At 43.7% G+C, this 21,297-nt stretch overlaps 1 protein-coding gene across 1 annotated transcript; it reads left to right on the plus strand.

Moving 5' to 3' along the window:
- The first annotated feature begins 327 nt into the window (after positions 1-327).
- Positions 328-17,451, plus strand: LOC131397549 (zinc finger protein 256-like). The gene is given in 4 exon segments (XM_058530634.1): positions 328-550; positions 2,593-2,719; positions 13,343-15,153; positions 15,155-17,451. Coding segments are annotated over 4 exon segments (2,136 nt in total). The 5' UTR covers positions 328-517; the 3' UTR covers positions 15,320-17,451.
- The last annotated feature ends 3,846 nt before the right edge of the window (positions 17,452-21,297 follow it).

The raw sequence follows: 21,297 nt of genomic DNA on the forward strand, positions 1-21,297 counted from the left end.
CATCCTGATTCATGGCCTGAAAGCTGGGGTGATCAGTTGCAGAAAGCCGTCCCCAGAAATCCGCATACGGCGCCTTTAAGAAGAGATGAACCACTCCTCTGCCCTTAGAGACAGAAGTGTCATTTTCCGACGCCGCTCCCGGTGGATCTTGGCCTTTTCTCCTGGAGTCACGTGGAGAACTTCCGCTTCTAAACCTGGGCTGTGGGCACTACATTACCCAGGATGCGCTGCAACAAGGGCCGGCATCGCTGAGCCAATAAAGGCTCAGAAAAAAGGCATCTCTGTTTGGGGACAAGTGTTGGGGGCGGGAGTTCCGGCGTCCTCTTCTCGGCGGTGTGTACGCAGCTGGTTATTCAGTTCAGGCTCCCGAGCCATGTGTGGGAGCTGAGGAGAGGTGACCAAGAAGGCGCGACAGGAGGCGCCGTCGGCGCTGCACTAGCGGGTCTCAGGCTTGGGGGCGGCGCACCCCGGGTGACCGGCACCAATTGGGGATCGGGAGCTCCGCCCCCGGAGTCCGATGGCGGCGGCCGTGCGCAGGGAGCCGCCTCAGGTCAGTGCTCGTGCTCCGCGCCCTCCCCGCCCTCAGCCCGGCCCAGCCCTAGAGCCCCGAGTGCGGGCGCCGCTCACGGGCCTGCATCCCAGACCCCGGTGTCCGGGACGGGGAGGCGCTCGTGGGGCCTGTTTCTGAGAGCCGGGGTGACGGGTGTGGGAGAGGGTCCCAGGTGGAGGGCGCGGCGGGGGAGAGGCCTGGAGGTCGGCCTGAGCTGGGAACGGGGTACAGAGGGCTTCATTTTTTTGTTAGGAGCAAAATGTAGCGGGGGCCAGGGTCAGGTCTGGAACGTCGCTTCCTGTGAAGCCGGGTATCTGTTAGGGAGGTAATGTGAAGTTTGAGTCAGGGGAAGGAGGTGGTGTTACCCAGGTCTAAATAGGCTCCATGTGGCTGCAGAATAGAGAACAGACTGGCGGAGGGGGGGGCTGGTAAGGGAGGCGGCAGGGAGCACAGCAGGAGGTAATTGCAGTAATCTAGGTGAGTGTTGATGGACTAGAGTGACCGCCATGGATGTGGGATAAGTGATTGAATTCTGGATCCGTTTTTAAAGAAGGGCCAAAGCGAATTGTGGGTGTTGTGGGTCAGAAGAGAAAGGGAGGAATCAGGGATGACCCCAAGGTTTTTGGTCCTGGCAGCTGAAGTGATGGAAGCTCTATCAACTGGAATGGGGAAGTTGGCAGTAGGTTAGTTCTCCTTGGGACTGTCAGAGGTTTTGTTTGGGCCCTGTTAAGAGTCTGAGACGTTCCGGAGAACAGTGAGTGGAGGCATCAAGTGAGCAGCTGGACCAGCAGGTCTGGAAGTCTGAGGAAAGGTTCAGGATGGAGACATTCAAAGACGATGACTATTGTGTGGACCAGGTTGGAGCTGTGCGTCACGTTGAGGAGGTGAATGCAGGTTATAGTGGTAGTGCTGTTAGCAGGTCAGAAAGATTAGAGTGTGTGCTGAGGAGTGGTTCCCTTTCTCAGCACCTGGGTGGGGTTGCTGGGCCTCACAAACACACGTGAGGGAGAGAAGTGCTAGTGGGAACGGTGTGGGAGAGAATGATCTGGCAGGTGGCCTAGGCTTCCATGGGATCAGTGGACAGAGATGGCTTTGGAGGCAGAGGACTAATTGAAACAAGATGACAGGAGGCTGGGACTGCTGTTTATTCAGTACCATTCGGCTTCACCAGAATTGTGTGGTGAGCTTTGGTGGAGTGTGGGGTGTTTCAGTCTTGCTGGAGGGTAAAGTCTGAGGCAAATGTGGTCATTTGTGAGAGGCACTGTGTCTGGCCGGGAGCCCTTTGGGTTGGGGTTTTAACAAAGGTCAAGTGGAAAGAGGAGGGTTGTGGATGCTCAAGGGTCAACAGGTATAGCACAGAAATGGAAGAGGATCGTGGGTATGTGAAATTTACGTGTGGTTCTGGATGGCCAGTATGGAAAAGAGGATTAGAGGCAGGTGGACAGGTCTTCTAAGCAACATTTGAGGCTTTTCCTGGTATCGGAATCCGTCGGAGGACTGGGGTTGTACTGGATCCTGTTTGAACTTGTCAAGCAATGTCTGGTTGCCATGTGCCAGTTCATGGGTGAGTTCGGGGAGAATCCTAGGTGTGGAGCAGGAAGGTGGCAGAGCTGTGGCAGGGCAACTGTGGGGTCTGAAGATGTGAGCCGGGTCTACAGAGTGATGTGCACATTGAGAGGAAATGTGAGCTGATGGCCCCTGGGGGCGCTGCTGTTGGGGACTTAAGAGTGAAGCATGAGCCCCTGTTTGACTGTGTCTTGGAGGCACAATCTGGGAGACCCCAGGGGAATTGCTTGGCGGGAGGGATGGGACCGTGCAGGCTGGGCCCAGAACTTAGATGGCATCTATGTGTCCCTCTGCCTGTTACTGCTGAGGGCTGAACACAGTGATGAATGGGATGGTGAGGAGAGAGCGGGTATCAGTGGCACCAGGGCCTGGTCTCTGCTCTTGGCGGGGGCAGCTCTGGTGGCGGGTGAGAGTGAGGTGGATGTGTGGGGTCCTCAGAGAAAGAATGATAATTTGATCTGTCCCCGTCATTACAGGCCAGTGTGACCTTTCACGATGTTGCCGTGTACTTCTCCTGGGAGGAATGGAGGCTCCTTGGTGAGGCTCAGAGACGCCTGTACCAGGATGTGATGCTGGAGAACTTTGCCCTCATATCCTCACTGGGTAAGGCCCTCTCCCTCCCAATTGACCTGGACTAGACTCTGCATTTCCCCCACTCCTTTTCCCCAGGAGGTGCTCTGTCCTTCTCACATGTGAACTGTGGGCACTACATCCTGTGCTGTATTTCTGGGTAGTAGCTGTGTTGCTGGGGCTGGGGTGTTGCAGTGCCCTCTTCTCTGCCCTGCAGCCCCAATAACCTCTGTACTGAACCCTCAGAGAGAGGATTCCAGTTCATTAGTCTTAGAGTGAGGCTAACGGATGGCACCTTGCTTGCCCTCTCCCTGCGCAGATGAACGTGTCCAGCTCCATGGCACTTCTATGTGTATGACAGGGTTTGCTGCCTTCCTTTGGCTGACATTTCCTAGGACCTGCCCGTGTCAGGAATTGCAGGACTTGTCATGGTCACTACTTACCTGGGCCATGGGCTACTTTTCAAGACTATCCTATCAGGTACTTTTTATAGAGTTTCTACCTTTTCTTCTCCTTGCCCCCCAATTCCCACTCACTCCGCTTTATTGAAGTATAATTGACAAAATTATATGTATTTAAGGTGCATAGCATGATGACTGGATAACATAGACATTATGAAAGAATTACCACAATGATGTTAATTAATGCGTTTGTCACCTGAGCTAATATCTTTTTTGTTTTTGTTTTTGGTGAAAACTTAAGATCTACTCTCTTAGCGAATTTCAAGTGTACAGTACAGTATGATTAACTCTAGGCATCATGCTGTACCTTAGGTCCTCAGAACTTATTCATCTTGTAAATGAAAGTGTGTACCTTTCGACCAACATCTCCCTATTTGCGTAGCCCTCAGCTTCTGGCATTCTACTTTTTGTTTCTGTGAGTGTCACTTTTTATCTGCGATTGTACATATAAGTAATACCATACAGTGTTTGTTTCTCTGTGTGACTTATTTCACTGAGCATAATATTCTCCAGGTTCATCCATGTTGTTGCAAGTGCCAATTCTTCCTTCTTTTTATATGGCTGAATAGTCCTGTGAATGTTTGTACCACATTTTCTTTATCAGTGTATCCATTGATGGACACTTCACAGTGTTTCCCTATCTGGGGTATTGTGAATAATGCTGCAGTGAGTATGCACAGGCAGATATTTCTTGGGAGAAACTGATTTTGTTTCCTTGGGATATATACCCAGAAGTGGGAATGGTGGATCATATGGAAGTTCTATTTTAAATTTTTTGAGGACCCTCCATAATATTTTCCATAATTACTGCTTTGATTTATATTCCCAGCAACAGTGTTCAAGACTTCTCTTTTCTCCACAATAATTTGAAATAGTCCTACTTGTTGATTTTAACTTTTGTTGCCTATATACCATTGCCAAGAACAATGTCAAGGAGCCTTTTCTCTATGTTTTCTTTTAGGATTTTTAGGGTTTTACTTCCTACATTTAAATTTAAGTCTTTAATCCATTCCAAGTTCATTTTTATACATGTTATAAGATGGGGATCCCATTTCATTTTTTTTGCACGTGCCTATCCAGTTTTCCCAGCACTGCTTATTGAAGAGACTATCCTTTCCCCCTTGTGTGTTCTTGGTGCCCTTGTCAAAAGTTAGTTGACTGTATATGCTTGTGTTTACTTCTGGGCTCTCTCTGTTTTGTTCCATTGGTCTGTCTGTTTTTATGCCGGTACCATACTATTTTGATTACTACAGCCTGTAAGATAGTTTGAAATCAGGAATACGATGCCTCCAGCTTTGATCTTCTGTCTCATGATTGCTTTTGCTATTCAGGTTCTTTTGTGGTTCCATTCAGTTTTTAAGTATGTTTTTTCTATTTCTGTGAAAAAAGCATTGGAATTTTAATAGGAATTGCATGCAAAGTGTAGATTGCTTTTGTTATTATGGCCAGTTTAACAATATTAAACAATATTAAATCTCCCAAGTATGGGATATCTTTCCATTTATTTTAGTCTTCTTCACTTTCCTTCCTCAATGTTTTATACTTTTCAGTGAATCTTTCAACTCCTTGGTTAAATTTATTCCTAAGTATTTTATTGGTCATGATGCTATTGTAACTGGGATTGCTGTCTTCCTTTCTCTTTCAGATAGTTCATTGTGAATGTACAAAATGCAAGTGATTTTTGTATGTTGATATTGTATCCTGCAACTTTACTGAATTTGTTTTAACAGTTTTTTGGGGGATGTCTTTAGAGTTTTCTATACATAAGATCATGTCATCTGCAGAGATGATTTTACTTTTTCTTTTTTGGTTTGGATGCCTTTTGTTTCTTTTCTTGCCTAATTGCTCTCTAGGACTTCAGTACCACGTTGAATAGAAGTGACGAGAGAGTGGCTATTTTTGTCTTGTTCCTGATCTTAGAGGACAAGCTGTTAGCTTTTTTTTTTTATTTCAGTCTTCTTTTTTAGCTTTTAGCTTTTTACCGTTGAATTCTTTGTAGGCTGTGGGATTATCATATATGACATATATTATGTTGAAATACATGCTTTCTATACCTAATTTGTTGCAAGAGTTTTTTTTTTTTTTAATCATTCAGATGACGTTGGTTTATAACATTGTGTAAATTTCAGGTGTACATTATTATATTTCAGCTTCTGTATGGACTGCATCATGTTCATCACCAATAGTCTAGTTTTTATTCTTTACCATACATATGTGCCTCTTTACCCGTTTTGCCTTTCCCACACCCCCTTTCCCTCTGGTAACCACCAATCTGTTATCCTTATCTATATGTTTGTTTGTTTATCTTCCACATATGAGAGAAATAACATGGTATTTTTCTTTCTCTGTCTGACTTATTTCCATTAGCGTAATACCCTCAAGGTCCATCCATGTTGTTGCAGGTGGCACGGTTTTGTCTTTTTTTTATGGCTGAGTAGTAGTCCATTGTGTATATATTTGCTACATCTTTATCCATTCATCTGCTGATGGGCACTTGTGTTGCTTCCAAGTTCTGGCTATTGTTAATAATGCTGCCATGAACATAGGGCTGCATATATCTTTTAGAATTCGTGTTTTAGTGTTCTTTGGATAAATACCCAAAAGTGGAAGAGCTGGATCATATGGAATTTCTCTTTTTAATTTTTTGGGAAATCTCCATACTGTTTTCCACAGTGACTGCACCAGTTTGCATTCCCACCAGTGGTGTATGAGGGTTCCCTTTTCTCCACATCCTCTCCAACACTTGTTATTGCTTGTCTTTTTAATAATAGCCATTCTATTGGGTGTGAGGTGATATCTCATTGTAGTTTTGATTTGCTTTTCCCTAATAATTAGTGATGTTGAACATCTTTCCATGTGGCTTTGGCCATCTGTATATTTTCTTGGGAAAAATTTCTGTTTGGATCCTCTTCAAATTTTTTGATCTGGTTGTTTGATTTTTTTTGTTGTTGAGTTGTATGAGTTCTTTATATATTTTGGAAATTAACTCCTTGTCAGATGTATGATTTGCAAACATTTTCTCCCAGTTTGGGTTGTCTTTTGGTTTTGTTGATGGTTTCCTTTGCTGTGCAATAGCTTTTTAGTTTGATGTAGTCCCATTTGTTTATTTTTTCTTTCGTTTTCCTTGCCTGAGGAGACATAGTATTCAAAAAGATGCTGCTTAGACTGATGTCCAAAAGCATACTGCCTATATTTTCTTCTAGGAGTTTTGTGGTTTCGCGTCTTAGATTCAAGTCTTTAATCCATTTTGAGTTTATTTTTGTGTATAGTGTAAGGTAATGGTCTACTTTCATTCTTTTGCGTATGGTTGTCCAGTTTTCCCAACACCATTTATTGTAGAGATTTTCCTTTCTCCATTGTATGTTCTTGGCTCCTTTGTTGAAGATTAGGTGTCAAAAGATGTGTGGTTTTATTTCTGGGCTTTCAGTTCTGTTCCATTGATCTGTGTGTCTGGTTTTCTGCCAGTAATGTGCCGTTTTGATTACTATGGCTTTGTAGAATATTTTGAATTCAAGGAGTGCAATACCTCTGGCTTTGTTCTTGTCTTTTCAGGATTGCTTTCGCTATTTGGGCTGTTTTGTTTTTCCATATGAATTTTAGGATTCTTTGTTCTATTTCTGTGAAGAATGTCAATCGGATTCTGAATGGGATTGTATTGAATCTGTAGATTGCTTTAGGTATTGTGGACATTTTAACTATGTTTATTTTTCCAGTCCATGATCATGGAATATATTTCCATTTCTTTGTGTCTTCTTCAATTTCTTTCATTAATGTCTTCTGGTTTTTGGTGTATAGGTCTTTCACCTCCTTTGTTAAATTTATTCCTACGTATTTTATTCTTTTTTGTTGTAATTGTAAATGGGGTTGTATTCCTGATTTCTCTTTCTGCTAGCTTATTGTTAGTGTATAGAAATGCATAAAGCTGGCCCCGTGGCGTAGTGGTTAAGTGCGTGCACTCTGCTGCTGGCAGCCTGGGTTTGGATCCTGGGCGCGCACCGATGCACTGCTTGTCAGGCCATGCTGTGGTGGCATCTCATATAAAGTGGAGGACGATGGGCACGGATGTTAGCCCAGGGCCAGTCTTCCTCAGCAAAAAGAGGAGGATTGGCACGGATGTTAGCTCAGGGCTGATCTTCCTCACACACACACAAAAAAAGTAGAAATGCACCTGATTTTTGTATGTTGATTTTGTACCCTGCAACTTTTCCGTATTCATTATTTATTTCTAATAGTTTTTTGGTTTATTCTTTAGGGTTTTCTATATGTAGAATCATGTCATCCACAAGTAGTGACAGTTTACTTCTTCCTTTTCAATTTGGATGCCTTTTACTTCTTTTTCTTGTCTAATTGTTCTGGCTAGGACTTCCAATACTGTGTTGAATAAGAGTGTTGAGAGTTGGCATCCTTGTCTTGTTCCTGTTCTCAGAGGAATAGCTTTCAGTTTTTCACTGTTGAGTGTAATGTTGGCTGTGGGTTTGTCATATATGACCTTTATTATGTTGAGATACTTTCCTTTTATACACATTTTATTGAGAGTTTTTATCATAAATGGATATTGGATCTTGTCAAATGCTTTCTCTTTGGTGAGATGATTATTTGATTTTTATTCTTCATTTTGTTAATGTGGTGTATCACATTGATTTATTTGCAGATGTTGAACCATCGCTGCATCTCTACCATAAATCCCATTTGATCATAGTGTATGATCCTTTTAATGTATTGTATTTGATTTGCTAATATTTTGATGAGGATATTTGCATCTATGTTCATCAGCAATATTGGCCTGTAATTTTCCTTTTTTGTGTTGTCCTTGTGTGGTTTTGGTATCAGGGTAATGTTGGCCTCGTAAAATGAGTTAGGAAGCGTCTTCTTCAATTTTTTGGAAGAGTTTGAGAAGGATAGGTATTATATCTTCTTTGAATGTTAGAATTCACCAGAGAAGCTGTCTGGTCCTGGGCTTTTGTTTGGGGGGAGGGTTTTTTTTTTTTTTTTTTTTGTGAGGAGATCAGCCCTGAGCTAACATCCGCCAATCCTCCTCTTTTTTTTGCTGAGGAAGACGGCCCTGGGCTAACATCCGTGCCCATCTTCCTCCACTTTATATGGGACGCCGCCACAGCATGGCTTACCAAGCAGTGCGTCGGTGCGCGCCCGGGATCCGAACCAGCGAACCCCGGGCCGCCGCAGCGGAGCGCGCGCACTTAACCGCTTGCGCCACCGGGCCGGCCCCTGGGGGAGGGTTTTGATTACTCTTCCAATCTCTTTACTTGTGCTTGGTCCATTCAGATTCTCTGTTTGTTCTTGATTTAGTTTTGGGAGGTTGCATCATGCTAAGAATTTATCCATTTCTTATAGGTCATCCAATTTGTTGGCGTACAGCTTTTCCTAGTATTCTCTTTCCATCTTTTGTATTTCTTTGGTACTTGTTGTAATTTCTCCTCTCTCATTTCTGATTTTGTTTATTTGAGCCTTCTCTTTTTCTTATTAAGTCTAGGTAAGAGTTTGTCAATTTTGTTTATCTTTTCAAGAACCAGCTGTTAGTTTCATTGATCATTTCTATTCTCTTTTGTGTGTGTGTGTGTGTGAGGAAGATCAGCCCTGAGCTAACATCCGTGCTAATCCTCCTCTTTTTGCTGAGGAAAACTGGCTCTGAGCTAACATCTATTGCCACTCCTCCTCCTTTTTTTCCCCAAAGCCTCAGTAGATAGTTGTATGTCATAGTTGCACGTCCTTCTACTTGCTGTATGTGGGACGCGGCCTCAGCATGGCTGGACAGGCGGTGCATTGGTGCACGCCTGGGATCTGAACCCGGGCCACCAGTAGCGGAGCGCGCGCACTTAACCCTAAGCCATGGGGCTGGCCCACTGCTTTGATTTTTATCATTCCTTAATTCTACTGGCTTTGGACTTTCTTCTTTTTCTAGTTCTCTTAGATATAGTGTTAGGTTGTTTATTTGAGATTTTTCTTGTTTCTTGAGATATGCCTGTCTTGCTATAAATTTCCCTCTTAGTAGTGCTTTTGCTGTATCCCATAAGAGTTGGTATGTTGTGTTTTCATTTTCATTTGTCTCCAGGTATTTTTTGATTTCTTCATTGATTGAATAGTTATTCAGTAGCGTGTTGTTTAGTTTCCACATATTTGTGATTTTCCAGGTTTTTTCTGGTAGTTGATTTCTAGTTTCATACCAGTGTTGTCAGAAAAGATGCTTTATATGATTTCAGTCTCCTTAAATTTATTGAGCCTTGCTTTGTTTTCCAGTTTGGTCTATCTTTGAGAATGTTCCATGAGCACTTGAGAAGAAAGTGTATTCTGCTACTTTTGGCTGGAATGTTCTTTATATATCTATTAAGGCCATCTGATTTCGTGTTTCATTTAAGGCCAATGTTTCCTTGTTGGTTTTCTGTCTAGATGATCTATCCAATGATGTGAGTGGGGTATTAAAGTCCCCTACTGTTATTGTGTTGCTGTCAATTTCTCCCTTTTAGGTTTGTTAATAGTTGCTTTATATATTTTGGTGCTCCTGTGTTAAGTGCATATATATTAGTAAATGTTACATCGTCTTGTTGGAATGTCCCTTTTATTATTATATAATGTCCATCTTTGTCTCTTGTTATCTTTTTTGTCTTGAAGTCTGCTTTGTCTGATAAAAGTATGGCTACACCTGCTTTCTTTTGGTTGCAATTTGCTTGGAGTATATTTCATAGCTTCACTCTGAGCCTGTGTTTATTTTTAGAGCTGAGGTGTGTCTCCTGGAGGCAGCATATTGTTGGGTCTTGGTTTTTAATCCATCCAGCCACTCTGTGTCTTTTGATTGGTGAATTGAATCCATTTACATTTAGAGTGATTATTGATATATGAAGGCTTGATACTGCCATTTTATCTTTCATTTTCTGGTTGTTGTATATTTCCATTGTTTCTTTTTCCTTGTATTTGTTCCTGCCATTTTAGTTTGGTGGTTTTCTGTGATGCTTTTCTCAGTTTTCTTTGTATTTATGATTTGTGGCTCTGCTCTGATTTTTTGTTTAGTGGTTACCATGAGGTTTGTATAAAAGATATCAGTGATGAGTCTTTTTTCTGCTGATATCATCTTATCTCCATTAGTCTATGCACGTTCCTTCCTTTTCCGCTTCCCCTTCTGTGTTTTTGTTGTCACAAATTATTCTTTTTTGTTGTCAGTTTGTGACCAAATTGAAGTGGTTATGGTTATTTTTCATGCTTTCTTTCCCTTTAGCCTTTATGTTATAATTAAGTGTTTACTAACCTATTCTGATATAGAGTTGCAATTTTCTGAGTCTACTTATCACCTTATTCAAAGCTTTGTAAATCTTTGCCTTTTTGTTTCAGGTAGGAGGGCTCCTTTCAACATTTCTTTTTTGTGTGTATGAGAAAGATCAGCCCTGAGCTAACATCCATGCCAATCCTCCTTTTTTTGCTGAGGAAGACTGGCTCTGAGCTGACATCTATTGCCAATCCTCCTCCTTTTTTTCCCTTTTTCTCCCCAAGGCCCCAGTAGATAGTTGTATGCCATAGTTGCACGTCCTTCTAGTTGCTGTATGTGGGACACCGCCTCAGCATGGCTGGACAAGTGGTGCATTGGTGTGTGCCCAGGATCCGAATCCGGGCCGCCAGTAGCAGAGCGCACGCTCTTAACCGCTAAGCCACGGGGCCGGCCTCTTGTTTCAATGTTTCTTGTAAGGCAGGTCTAGTGGCAATGAAATCCCTCTGCTTTTGTTTGTCTGGGAAAGCTTTTATTTCTTCTTCATATCTCAAGGATAAGTTTGCTGGACAGAGTATTCTTGTATGATAGATTTTGTCTTTCAGTATTTTGAATATATCATTCTACTCTCTTGTAGCTTGTAGGGTTTCTGCTTAGAAATCTGTTGAAAGCCTGATGCAGGTTCCTTTGTAAGTCATTTTCTTCTCTCTGGCTGCCCTTAATATTCTTTTTTTGTCATTGCCTTTTGACAGTTTTAATACTATATACCTTGGAGAAGGACTTTTTGCATTGAGATAATTAGGAGTCCGATTAGCTTCATGTACTTAATATCCAGTTCCTTCCCCAGGTTTGGGAAGTTCTCAGCTATTATTTCTTATAATAAGCTGTCTACTCTTTTCTCCCTTTTTTCTCCTTTTGGGATAGCTATAATCCCTATGTTACTTTTCCTAATAGAGTAGGATATTTCTTATAAAATTTCTTCATTTTTTAAAATTTTAGTTTTCTCTCCTCCTCCACCTGAATCATTTCTAGATTTCTATCTTCAAGCTCACTAATTCTCTCTTCCATATGGTCTGCTCATTCAGAGTTTTTATAATGAAAGTATGCTGAATTTTTTGAAATACTTTTGCTGCCTGTATTTTAATGATCATGTGATTTTTATCCTTCTTTCTGTTAAGGTAGTGTATCATATTGATTGATTCCGTACATGCAGGCATCCTTGCATCCCAGGGTTAAATCCCACTTGATCTTGGTATATTATGTTTTTAATGTGTTGTTGAATTGCGTTTGGTAGTAATTTAGTGAGAATGTCTGCATATATGTTAATCATGAATATTGGGGTGTAATTTTCTTGTAGTGTCCCTGTGTGGCTTTAGTAGCAGGATAATGCTGGCCTCATAAAATGAATTTGGAAGTGATTCATCCTCTTCAGTTTCTGGAAGAGTTTGTGGAGTATTGATGTTACTTCTTGAAATGTTTTGTAGAATTCACCAGAGAAGTATCTGGTCCTGGGCTTTTCATCATTGGCAGATTTTTGATTGCTGATTTGATCTACTTAGTCATTATACGTCTATTCAGATTTTCAATTTTTCATTATTGTCTTGGTAAGTTGTATGTTTGTGGGAATTTATCCATTTCTTCTAGGTTATCCAATTTGTTGGCATTTAATTGTTGATACTGATCTGTTGTGATCTTTTGTGTTTCCGTGGTATAAGTTGTAATGTTGCTCTTTCATTTCTGATTTATTTGAGTCTTTTTTTTCTTAGTGTACCTAAAAGTTTTAAAATTTTGTTCACCTTTTTAAAAGTGAGATCTCTGTGTCATTTATCTTTTCTGTTTCTGGTCTCTATTTCATTTGTTTCAGCTCTGCTCTTTGTTATTTCCTTCCTTCTGCTAAATATAGGCTTAATTTGTTCTTCTATGTCTAGTTCCTTGAGATATAAAGTTAAGTTGTTTATTTGAGATCTTTTTCCTAATGTAGGCATTCATTACTCTGAATTTTCCTCCTAGTACTGCTTTTGCTGTGTCCCATGACTTTTGGTATGTTGTGTTTCTATTTTCTTTGTCTTAAGATTTTTTTGGTTTCTTCTTGGACCCATTGGTTTTTCAGGCTTGTGTTGTTTAGTTTCCACATATTTTTGAATTTTCTGGCTTTCCTCCTGTTACTGATTTCTAGTTTTGTACCATTGGAGTTGGAAAAGATATCTGATATTATTTCAATCTTCTTCAATTTGTTAAGACTACTTTTTTTTTTTTTTGAGGAAGATTGGCCCTGAGCTAACATCTGTTGCCAATCTTACTCTTTTTCTTTTTTCTCTCCAAAGCCCCAATACATAGTTCTATATTCTAGTTGTAGGTCCTGCTAGTTCTTCTATGTGGGATGCTGCCTCAGCATGGCTTGATGAGCAGTGAGTAGGTCTGTGCCCAGGATCCAAACAAGTGAACCCTGGGCTGCCAAAGCAGAATGTGCGAGCTCAACCACCACGCCACTGGGCTGGCCTCCTAGTTTTATGACCTATAACTTGATCTATGATAGAGAATGTTCCGTATGGACTTACAAAATGTGTATTTTGTTGCCTTTGGATAGAATGTGCTGTATGTGTCTATTAGGTCCATTTGATCTAAAGTATAGTTCAAGTCCAAAGTTTCCTTATTGATTTTCTGTCTGGATGATCTACCCATTGCTGAAAGGGGAATATTGAAGTCCCCTATTATTGTATTATTGTTTCTATTCTCTATCCCCTGCCATTCTTCTTTGTGTCACACTCTATTTTTGTATCCTTTCCCTGGTGAGGTCTCCACCATTCTTTGACTTGAGGGGTCCGGTAATACACAGCAGCTGCTTCAACTATTTTTCAATTTTCTTGTCCTGAAAAGCATCCCTTAGACTCATTCCTAGATAAGGCAGATAAACATTTGTGATGGGATTGCCCCCTCCCTGTAAAGTCAACATGTACTTCTCCAGGGTTTCTTTGTGTTCAGGTTGCTGCTGTGGAGCAGAAGATGTGGAGGCTCCCTTTGAGCAGAGCATTTCTGTAGGTATCTCACAGGCCACAACTCCTGCAGCTTCATCTTCTCAGAAGACCCACCCCTGTGAGACGTGTGGTACAGTCTTGAGAGACATTTTCTACTTGGCTGAGCAGCAGGGAACACAACGCAGCCTGAAACTGTTGAGGTGTGGGGCTTGTGCAAAACGATTTTATTTCAGTGCAAACATTCACGAGCACCAGGAGCAGCACGTGGGAGAGAAATGTTTCAGAAGCAGTGTGGACAGGACCTCATTTGTGAAGAACTGCAGATTCCTTGTGTCCAGGAAGCCCTTTTCCTGGGAGGAGGTTGGGAAGGACTTCCTGACCAGCTTGGGACATCAGCAGACACAGGCCACTCACATCAGCAAGAAGCCAAAGGAAATCACCCAGTGCACGGCCACGTTACCAGGCAGAAAGAGTCATTACACCTGGGGAGAATGCAAGAAAGCCTTCAGTCCCAAAGGCACACTTGTTCAGGACCAAGGTGTCCACGCTGGAAGACAGTGTTTTGTATGCCCTGAATGTGGGAGAACATTCAGGTACAAATCCTCATTTGTTGTGCACCAGAGAGTCCACACTGGAGAAAGGCTTCATGTATGTGGAGAATGTGGCAAATCTTTTAGGCAAAGCTCAACCCTAAATCAACATCAAAGAATTCATACTGGGGCAAGGCCATGCAAATGCAGCAAATGTGGGAAATCCTTAAGCCACCAATCTGTCCTCTTTCATACCCGGAGAAATCGAAATGGAAAGAACAATTACGTGTGCAGTGAATGTGAGAAATCTTTTAGCCATAGCTCAGTGTTCATTCAACACAGGAAAGTTTGTTCTGGGGAAATGTCTTATAAGTGTAGTGATGGTGGGAAATCTTTTACCTCTAGGTCTGCATTCAGTTATCATCAGATTTCTCACACAGGAACTAGGCCTTATGAGTCCACTAAATGTAGGAAATCCTATAAGGATAGAAGCCAATTAAATCAACATCAGACAACTCACAGTGGAGAAAGGACTTATGGGTGTACAGAATGTGGGAAATTCTTTAATCGAAGAAATAACCTCATTTTACACCAGAGAGGTCACACAGGAGAAAAGCCTTACAAGTGTAGTGACTGTGTGAAATCTTTTACTTGTAGCTCTGCCCTCAGTTATCATCAGAGATCTCACACAGGAGAAAGGCCTTATGAATGCAAGGAATGTGGGAAATCTTTTACTTCTAGGTCCAGCCTTCGTTATCATCAGAGTACTCACACAGGAGAAAGGCCTTATAAGTGCGGTGAATGTGGGAAATCTTTTACCACTAGCTCTGGCCTCCGTTATCATCAGAGGATTCATGGTGGAGAAAGGCCTTATGAGTGCAGCGAATGTGGGAAATGTTTTGTCTTTAGCTCCCAACTCCGTTATCATCAGATAGTTCACACTGGAGAAAGGCCTTACGAGTGTAATGAATGTGGGAAATCTTTTAGGAACAGGTGGAAGCTCATTATACACCAGAGAGTTCACACAGGAGAAAAGCCTTATGTGTGCAGTGAATGTGGAAAGTCTTTTACCTATGGCTCCATCCTCTGTTATCATCAAAGAGTTCACACTGGAGAAAGGCCTTATGTATGCAGGGAATGTGGGAAATCTTATACTGCCAGCTCTAGCCTCCGTTATCATCAGAGATCTCATACTGGAGAAAGGCCTCATGAATGCGGTGAATGTGGGAAGTCCTTTAAGGTTAGATCACAATTCATTAAACACCAGAGAGTTCACACTGGAGAAAGGCCTTATGAGTGTAGTGAATGTGGGAAATCCTTTAGTCAAAAACCACACCTCTCAACACACCAGAGAGTTCATAATAGAGAAGGGCTTTAGGAATGCAGCTAACATGGAAAATCTTTTCACTTCTAGTCCCAGTGTCCATTGTCATCAGAGTTCACACAGGAGATAGGCCTCATGAGTGCAGTGATTGTGGCAAGTCCTTTAGCCAAAAATGTTCCCTCCCACTGGAGAATTCATGATACAGAATGGCCTTATGCACACAGTGAATGTGGGAAACGTTTATGGGGAAATCTACTCTCACTCTACATCAGAGAGTTCAAACTAGAGAAAGACATAGATGTACAGGGGTTGTGCAATTCCCTGGTTTGGTGTAAAGACATCAGAGGAGACCAAGGAGCCATTTGTCTGAATTGAATCTTATACATCTGAACATGCACAGTGGGGAGATTCCCATAAGTTGTGGGAAGCATGTGTGGTATGTTGCATTTTCCAGTCTGTTTAGGGCTCTTGCCACATTTATGTCTGTGCCAGTTTCTGCAGCCAAAGCCATTTCACCTTTACCACTTGGCAGGTCCACAGTGTGCATCAGTCACCACCCCACTGTGCTCAGGGAAGCTGACCTCTGTTCTCTCAGGAATTAGAGCAAATTAGCAATAATGTGAGCCCATACGGGGTCAGCTTTCCCTCTTCCTAGACTCAGTTGGGCATGGATCTGTGTCATTGTTGACTCAAGGAACATCATGTGAGTTCAGCTGGCAGCTTTTTCAAAACAACTGTGTTTTCCTGGGCATGTTGGTCTCATGTGATAACTTGTGATGAGTTTCTCCAGCTTCCTAGTCATGAACTGGAGACCTGCCTGCCACACGTTGCTTTGTTTTGTACACTAATGAAGGCCTTCCTGTTTAAGTCTTCTTTAATCTTGGGTGTCTCTCACTGTGTGGGGTAGTTTTAAACAGATTTGGGCTCTACAAGCCTGAAGGGAAAACAGTTTTTAAGGGTCTCAAACTTTTTAAGGAGATGGTAGAAAATAAATAGCCACTTTTGACCAAATTTCCATTGCTGCCCACAGCCTCCCAGGAGAGACTGCAGGGCTTTCTGGTCCTCATTTGAGGCCTGGATGCTGTGTGTTCCAGGAGTCTCAGTGATGACCGTGGGGAGAGGGCTGGTGTGAGAACCTCAAGTGCATCTGAGAGCAGCGTGAATTACTTCCCTTCCTCACAGGAGGTCTCACAGGGATGACAGGACTGTGGAGGGGATATTTTCCCCAGATCTACGAAGAGCCGTGTGCCCTGATGTCCAGAGTTCATTCGGGGAGGGTCACTGGTTGTAACACCATTGAGTCCAAGAGAAACCTGGTAAAGAAATACTGGCCTAACTGGGTGGAGGAGACTGCAGCCAACTAGATCGAATGTGCGTCTCTAAAAGTGCATCCAGAAATGGTTCTGGGACAGTGACTGTGCAGGAACAGTTTGTACGCAAATCTCAGCACTGCCAGCCATGTTTATCTTGTGTAGCTGAAGACATTGTCGTCAAAAATAAAAGAGTTTTGTGGATTTCTGTAGCCTCTCGGTGCTGTTCATCTCACAGCCATTGCTGCACAGGCAGGAAAGAAGGGGGATCCATAGTCCAGGGATGTTGCTCTTATGACCCGGGCAGCGTTCCTGTTGACTTGAATGGACATCTCCTTCATTGCTCCCCATATTTGTTGTCACTGAAGGAAGACTGACCCTCAGAGGACATGAGGAGACAGATGGCAGAGTCAATATGGGGTTGGTAAACCTATTTTCCAAAAAGAGTGGGACATACAGGTATTTTATATTGAGCCAATTTTAAACAGTTATTACGGTATAATTTACATGTACTAAACTGCTTGTGTTTAAAGCATACAATTTGATAAGCTTTGACCTAGGTATGAACATCTGAAACCATCATCATAGTCCTCAGAATGACCTAATCTGTCTCGGTATATTTACCTCACGTCCTATCATAATCTCTCCTCGCCCTTCTCACCTCTCCAGCTAACCATTCATTTACTTTCCTTACAATAGATACTTTTACCTTTTCTTGAATTTATATGATTGGAATCATAAGACTAGTTTAGTCTGTTTTTTTATTGATTTCCTTTATGTTTCATAATTGGAGATTTACCAATGATGTTATATGAGTAGTTCATCTTTCTTGTTGCTAATATTCTTATCTTTGGATATATACCACTGTTAGTTTATCCATTTATGTGTTGATGGTTATCTTTTAGGTTATTCCTGTATTTTGACTATTGAAAATAAAGCTGTTAGAAACATTTGTGTCAGTTCCTTATATGATTATGTTTATCTTTTGTCAGTAACATAAAGTGCAATGCCTGAGTCACAGGTTAGATGAATGTTTAATTTTTGAAGAAACTGCCAGACTGTGATCTAACATGATTGTTCCCTTTTGCACTCCCACCAGCAGTGTGGAAGTTCCATTTTCTCCAAATTCCTGCCAGTACTTGATATGGTCCTTCTTCAATTTCAGGCCTTTTAATAAATGTGTAATGGTAGCTGTATTGTTTTAATTGCATTTCCTGAAGGATTCCTGATTTTGAGCATTTTTCGTGTCTTTATTTGCCAACTTTACACCTTGTTTTGTAAAATTTCTGTTCATCCCATTTGCTTATTTTATTATATATGAGTTATAGCTATTTTACTTTTCATTTTCAAATAAGACACTGAAGGAACAAAGATACATGTTGGAATTTTACTCAAATGGCGTGAACGACGTTTTTCTGTATGGAGTCATTGTTTCTAAATACCGGAAGGATATTTCCTCATTGTTTTTCTTCAAGCTTTTTGTGTCACAAATAATGTCATGGCCAGAAACACCATACACGATTAAGTTTCGTCTGCGTTATTACCATAATCTCCATCACTGAAGTCCAAGCATTCAGTAACACAGTAAATCTAGCCCTGGTTGGTAGTGTTTGCTAATTTCTACACTGTAAGTTCTCCCACCTTGGAAGTAGGATGTGCTCAGAGAAGGAGCGGAAAACTTCCACTCTGTTCCCCTGGCATGTGGCGGAAAATCAAACAGCGTGTGCAGGAGAGTTTGCAAGGGGAGGCAGACAGCTGGGGGCTGCTGGAAGTTGGGAGGTTGCAGAGGCCTCACAGGCGGGAGACATTAGAATCCTGACAGGCTGGAGGGGAGAGTTCTCCCTGAACATCCTGGAGGGTCTTGGAGACCCGGAGTGGCCGGACCTTAGTGACAAGGCATCAGAGCAGACACCTTCAATTCCCAGTTGCCTCCTCTGACCCCACCGGGGACCTTGTAAAGGCTTCTCACCCTCTGGACGCTCTCTGTCCCGCCCTTTTCCTCGTTCCCTCGGTGCTCACTGCCTGTTGGTCTCCAACCGGGGTTCCCCTTCCGTGCGTCTCCCACCGCTGTGGGCTGCTTTTCCAGACACCCCGGCTCCGGGAGGACTCCTGCCTTCCCGGGTGGGGGGCGGCGGGTCGAGGGGCCTCCGGGCGCCCCACGCGGGCGGCTCCCGTCGGACTCTCCCTGCTCGCGCTTCCCGGGGCCCCTGGGGAGGTCTTTTCGTCGCGGCCCCACGTGCTTCCAGTCACCAGGGCCTCTTGCCGTCCAAGGTCGCATCTGGAGGGAACGGGGGGAGGGGGCGTGCCAGGTCGGGCGCAGGGTGGGGTGCTGGGGGCCCACGAGGCAGAGCAGACCCACGGTGCCCGGGGCGGGCGGCCCGCAGGAGACCCCTGGGGGGTCGCACCCCGCGGAGGGGGTTCAGGAAGGAGCCTCCGCGCCGGGCCCGCTTCTCCCACTGAGGCGACGCCTCGCCCAGCGCTCCCGGCGCTCCTGCCCAGCGGCCCCGAGGGACGCGGCGCGGCCCCAGCCCAGCTCCCGCCCCCGGCAGCGCCCCGCCCTCCGCCCCCCGCCCCACGGCCCGGGGACGCTCGGAGCCGCCCTGGCCCGCCGCTCGGGCGCCCCCTGGCGGCGCGCGTGACCGTTGGCACTCAAGTCCGCGGTTCGGTTGTTGGCGGTGTGTTGTCAAGAGAGAAAATCTCACTGCAGATTGGCAATTAAAGTACAGGCATGGGGCGGGCCCTGTGGCTTAGCGGTTAAGTCCGCGCGCTCCGCTACTGGTAGCCGGGGGTTGGGATCCCCGGCGCGCGCACTGCTTCTCTAGCCATGCTGAGCCCGCGTCCCACATACAGCAACTAGAAGGATGTGCAACTAGGACATGCAACTATCTACTGGGGCTTTGGGGGTGAAAAAAAAAGGAGGAGGATTGGCAATAGAAGTTAGCTCAGAGCCGGTTTTAGCAAAAAGAGGAGGATTAGCATGGATGTTAGCTCAGGGCTGATCTTCCTCACACACACACACACAAAAAAAGAAAGATTAAAGTACAGGCATGACTTGACTAAGAAAAACAATATATATAGGAACATATTTGAACACAGACACAGCAATCCTTCATTTGCAAAACCCTTCTAAAAGGATACGTACGACAAACATTTTTTCTTGCACCATGTACAATGATTACAGGCTTTTCACTTTTTATGTTTTTTTTTGTGTGTGAGGAGGACTAGCCCTGAGCTAACATCTGATGCCAATCCTCATTTTTGCTGAGGAATATTGGCCCTGGGCTAACATCCAGGCCCATCTTCCTCTACTCTATATGGGACACCGCCACAGCACAGCATTACAAGCCGTGCATCGGCATGCGCCCAGGATCCGGGCCTGCAAAGCCGGGGCCCCCAAAGCAGAATGCGTGCATTTAACTGCTGTATCACCGGGCAGGCCCCTCACTTGTTATGTTTCTAAAGAAGTAGTAACCCATTAATAAGCAGTAGAAAATTTGACATTGTATACATTAAGTTTTTTAAAATTAAGATAACGAATGTGCAATGATACACTTTGCTACCTCAGTTCTAAAATCCTGCAGCTGTAGAGGAGATTCATGGTACTGGGAAGAATCTCAGGCACGCTGTCCACAGGAACCACAGCAAGGCGATGGAATGTCTTTGTGCATCTATATGTGGAAGGTGATTACAAAATGGAGTCACAATGTCAAAGGCACTTACAACAAGCCTGGAGGCCACTAGGGAAGTGGGGTTATGCACGTATACAGCATCTGCAACCAGATGTTAACTGAACTTTTCAACTTTGTCTGACTGCAGAAGCCACATCCTGGAAACATTTCCTCTTCCAAGGATGAACTAGCTGCCTAGATACAACTCAAGGACCAATCACATACTGTGAGCTCACTCTTTGCCAGAACAATCTAACTTTCTACACGACCTTTGTAAGATTGAGGGTTTTGGCTTTACAAGGCCCTGCCTCCTCTGTCCTCCTTGGATCACAGTTGAGTTTCTACTCAAATCTGTGTCTCCTGAATTGCAATTCTTCAGAACCCAAATAAACCTTTTGTTTCTCTCGCAGTTTATACCTCTTATTTGTTGACACATATCACCTGGAAAGTTTTTTTTTGAAGGGAAATATTCTCCCTGAGGTAACATCTGTGCCAATCTTTGTTTTTTTTTTTTCTTCCCCAAAGCCCCAGCGCATGGTTGTATATTCTAGTTGGAAGTCCTAGTTTTTCTATGTGAGCCATCACCACAACATGGCAACTCATAGATGAGTGGTGCGGTTCTGTGACCGGGAAACAAACCCAGGCCGCCAAAGCAGTGAGAGCACCAAACTTTAACCACTAGGCGATAAGGGCTCGCTCTGGAGACTACTTTAAACACTGCTTCTTGGGCCTCATCCCCAAAGTGGCTGAGTCACTAGGTCTGGGTTCTGGACTGAAAGTTAGCATTTCTAATGAGTCCCCAGGTGCTGCTCATGGAGAGCAGCAGTGCAGAGATGAAACTGAGAACAGTTTGTCTAGGGAAGGCCAGGCTGCCTCTCTCCAGGCCCCAATCCATGGGGCTGCAGATCTGCAGACTCAGAGAGCAGCAGAGCTAATATTTCTAAAGGACACCCCCTGAGTGTCTCTGCAGTGAGCCAAGCAGGCTAATGGCTAAAACAGCTGGAGTCCCGGGACCTCTACTGCTGAGGCCCCCTGTGAGGGCTGCACACACTGAATCCATGGATCCACCTGCTGCTTTTGCTTGGAACTGTTAAAGTAATTAAACAAGGAAGGCATTAGACTGCAGTGGC

The sequence above is a fragment of the Diceros bicornis genome, chromosome 34 (assembly GCF_020826845.1).
Source record: "Diceros bicornis minor isolate mBicDic1 chromosome 34, mDicBic1.mat.cur, whole genome shotgun sequence".
NCBI lineage: Eukaryota > Metazoa > Chordata > Mammalia > Perissodactyla > Rhinocerotidae > Diceros > Diceros bicornis.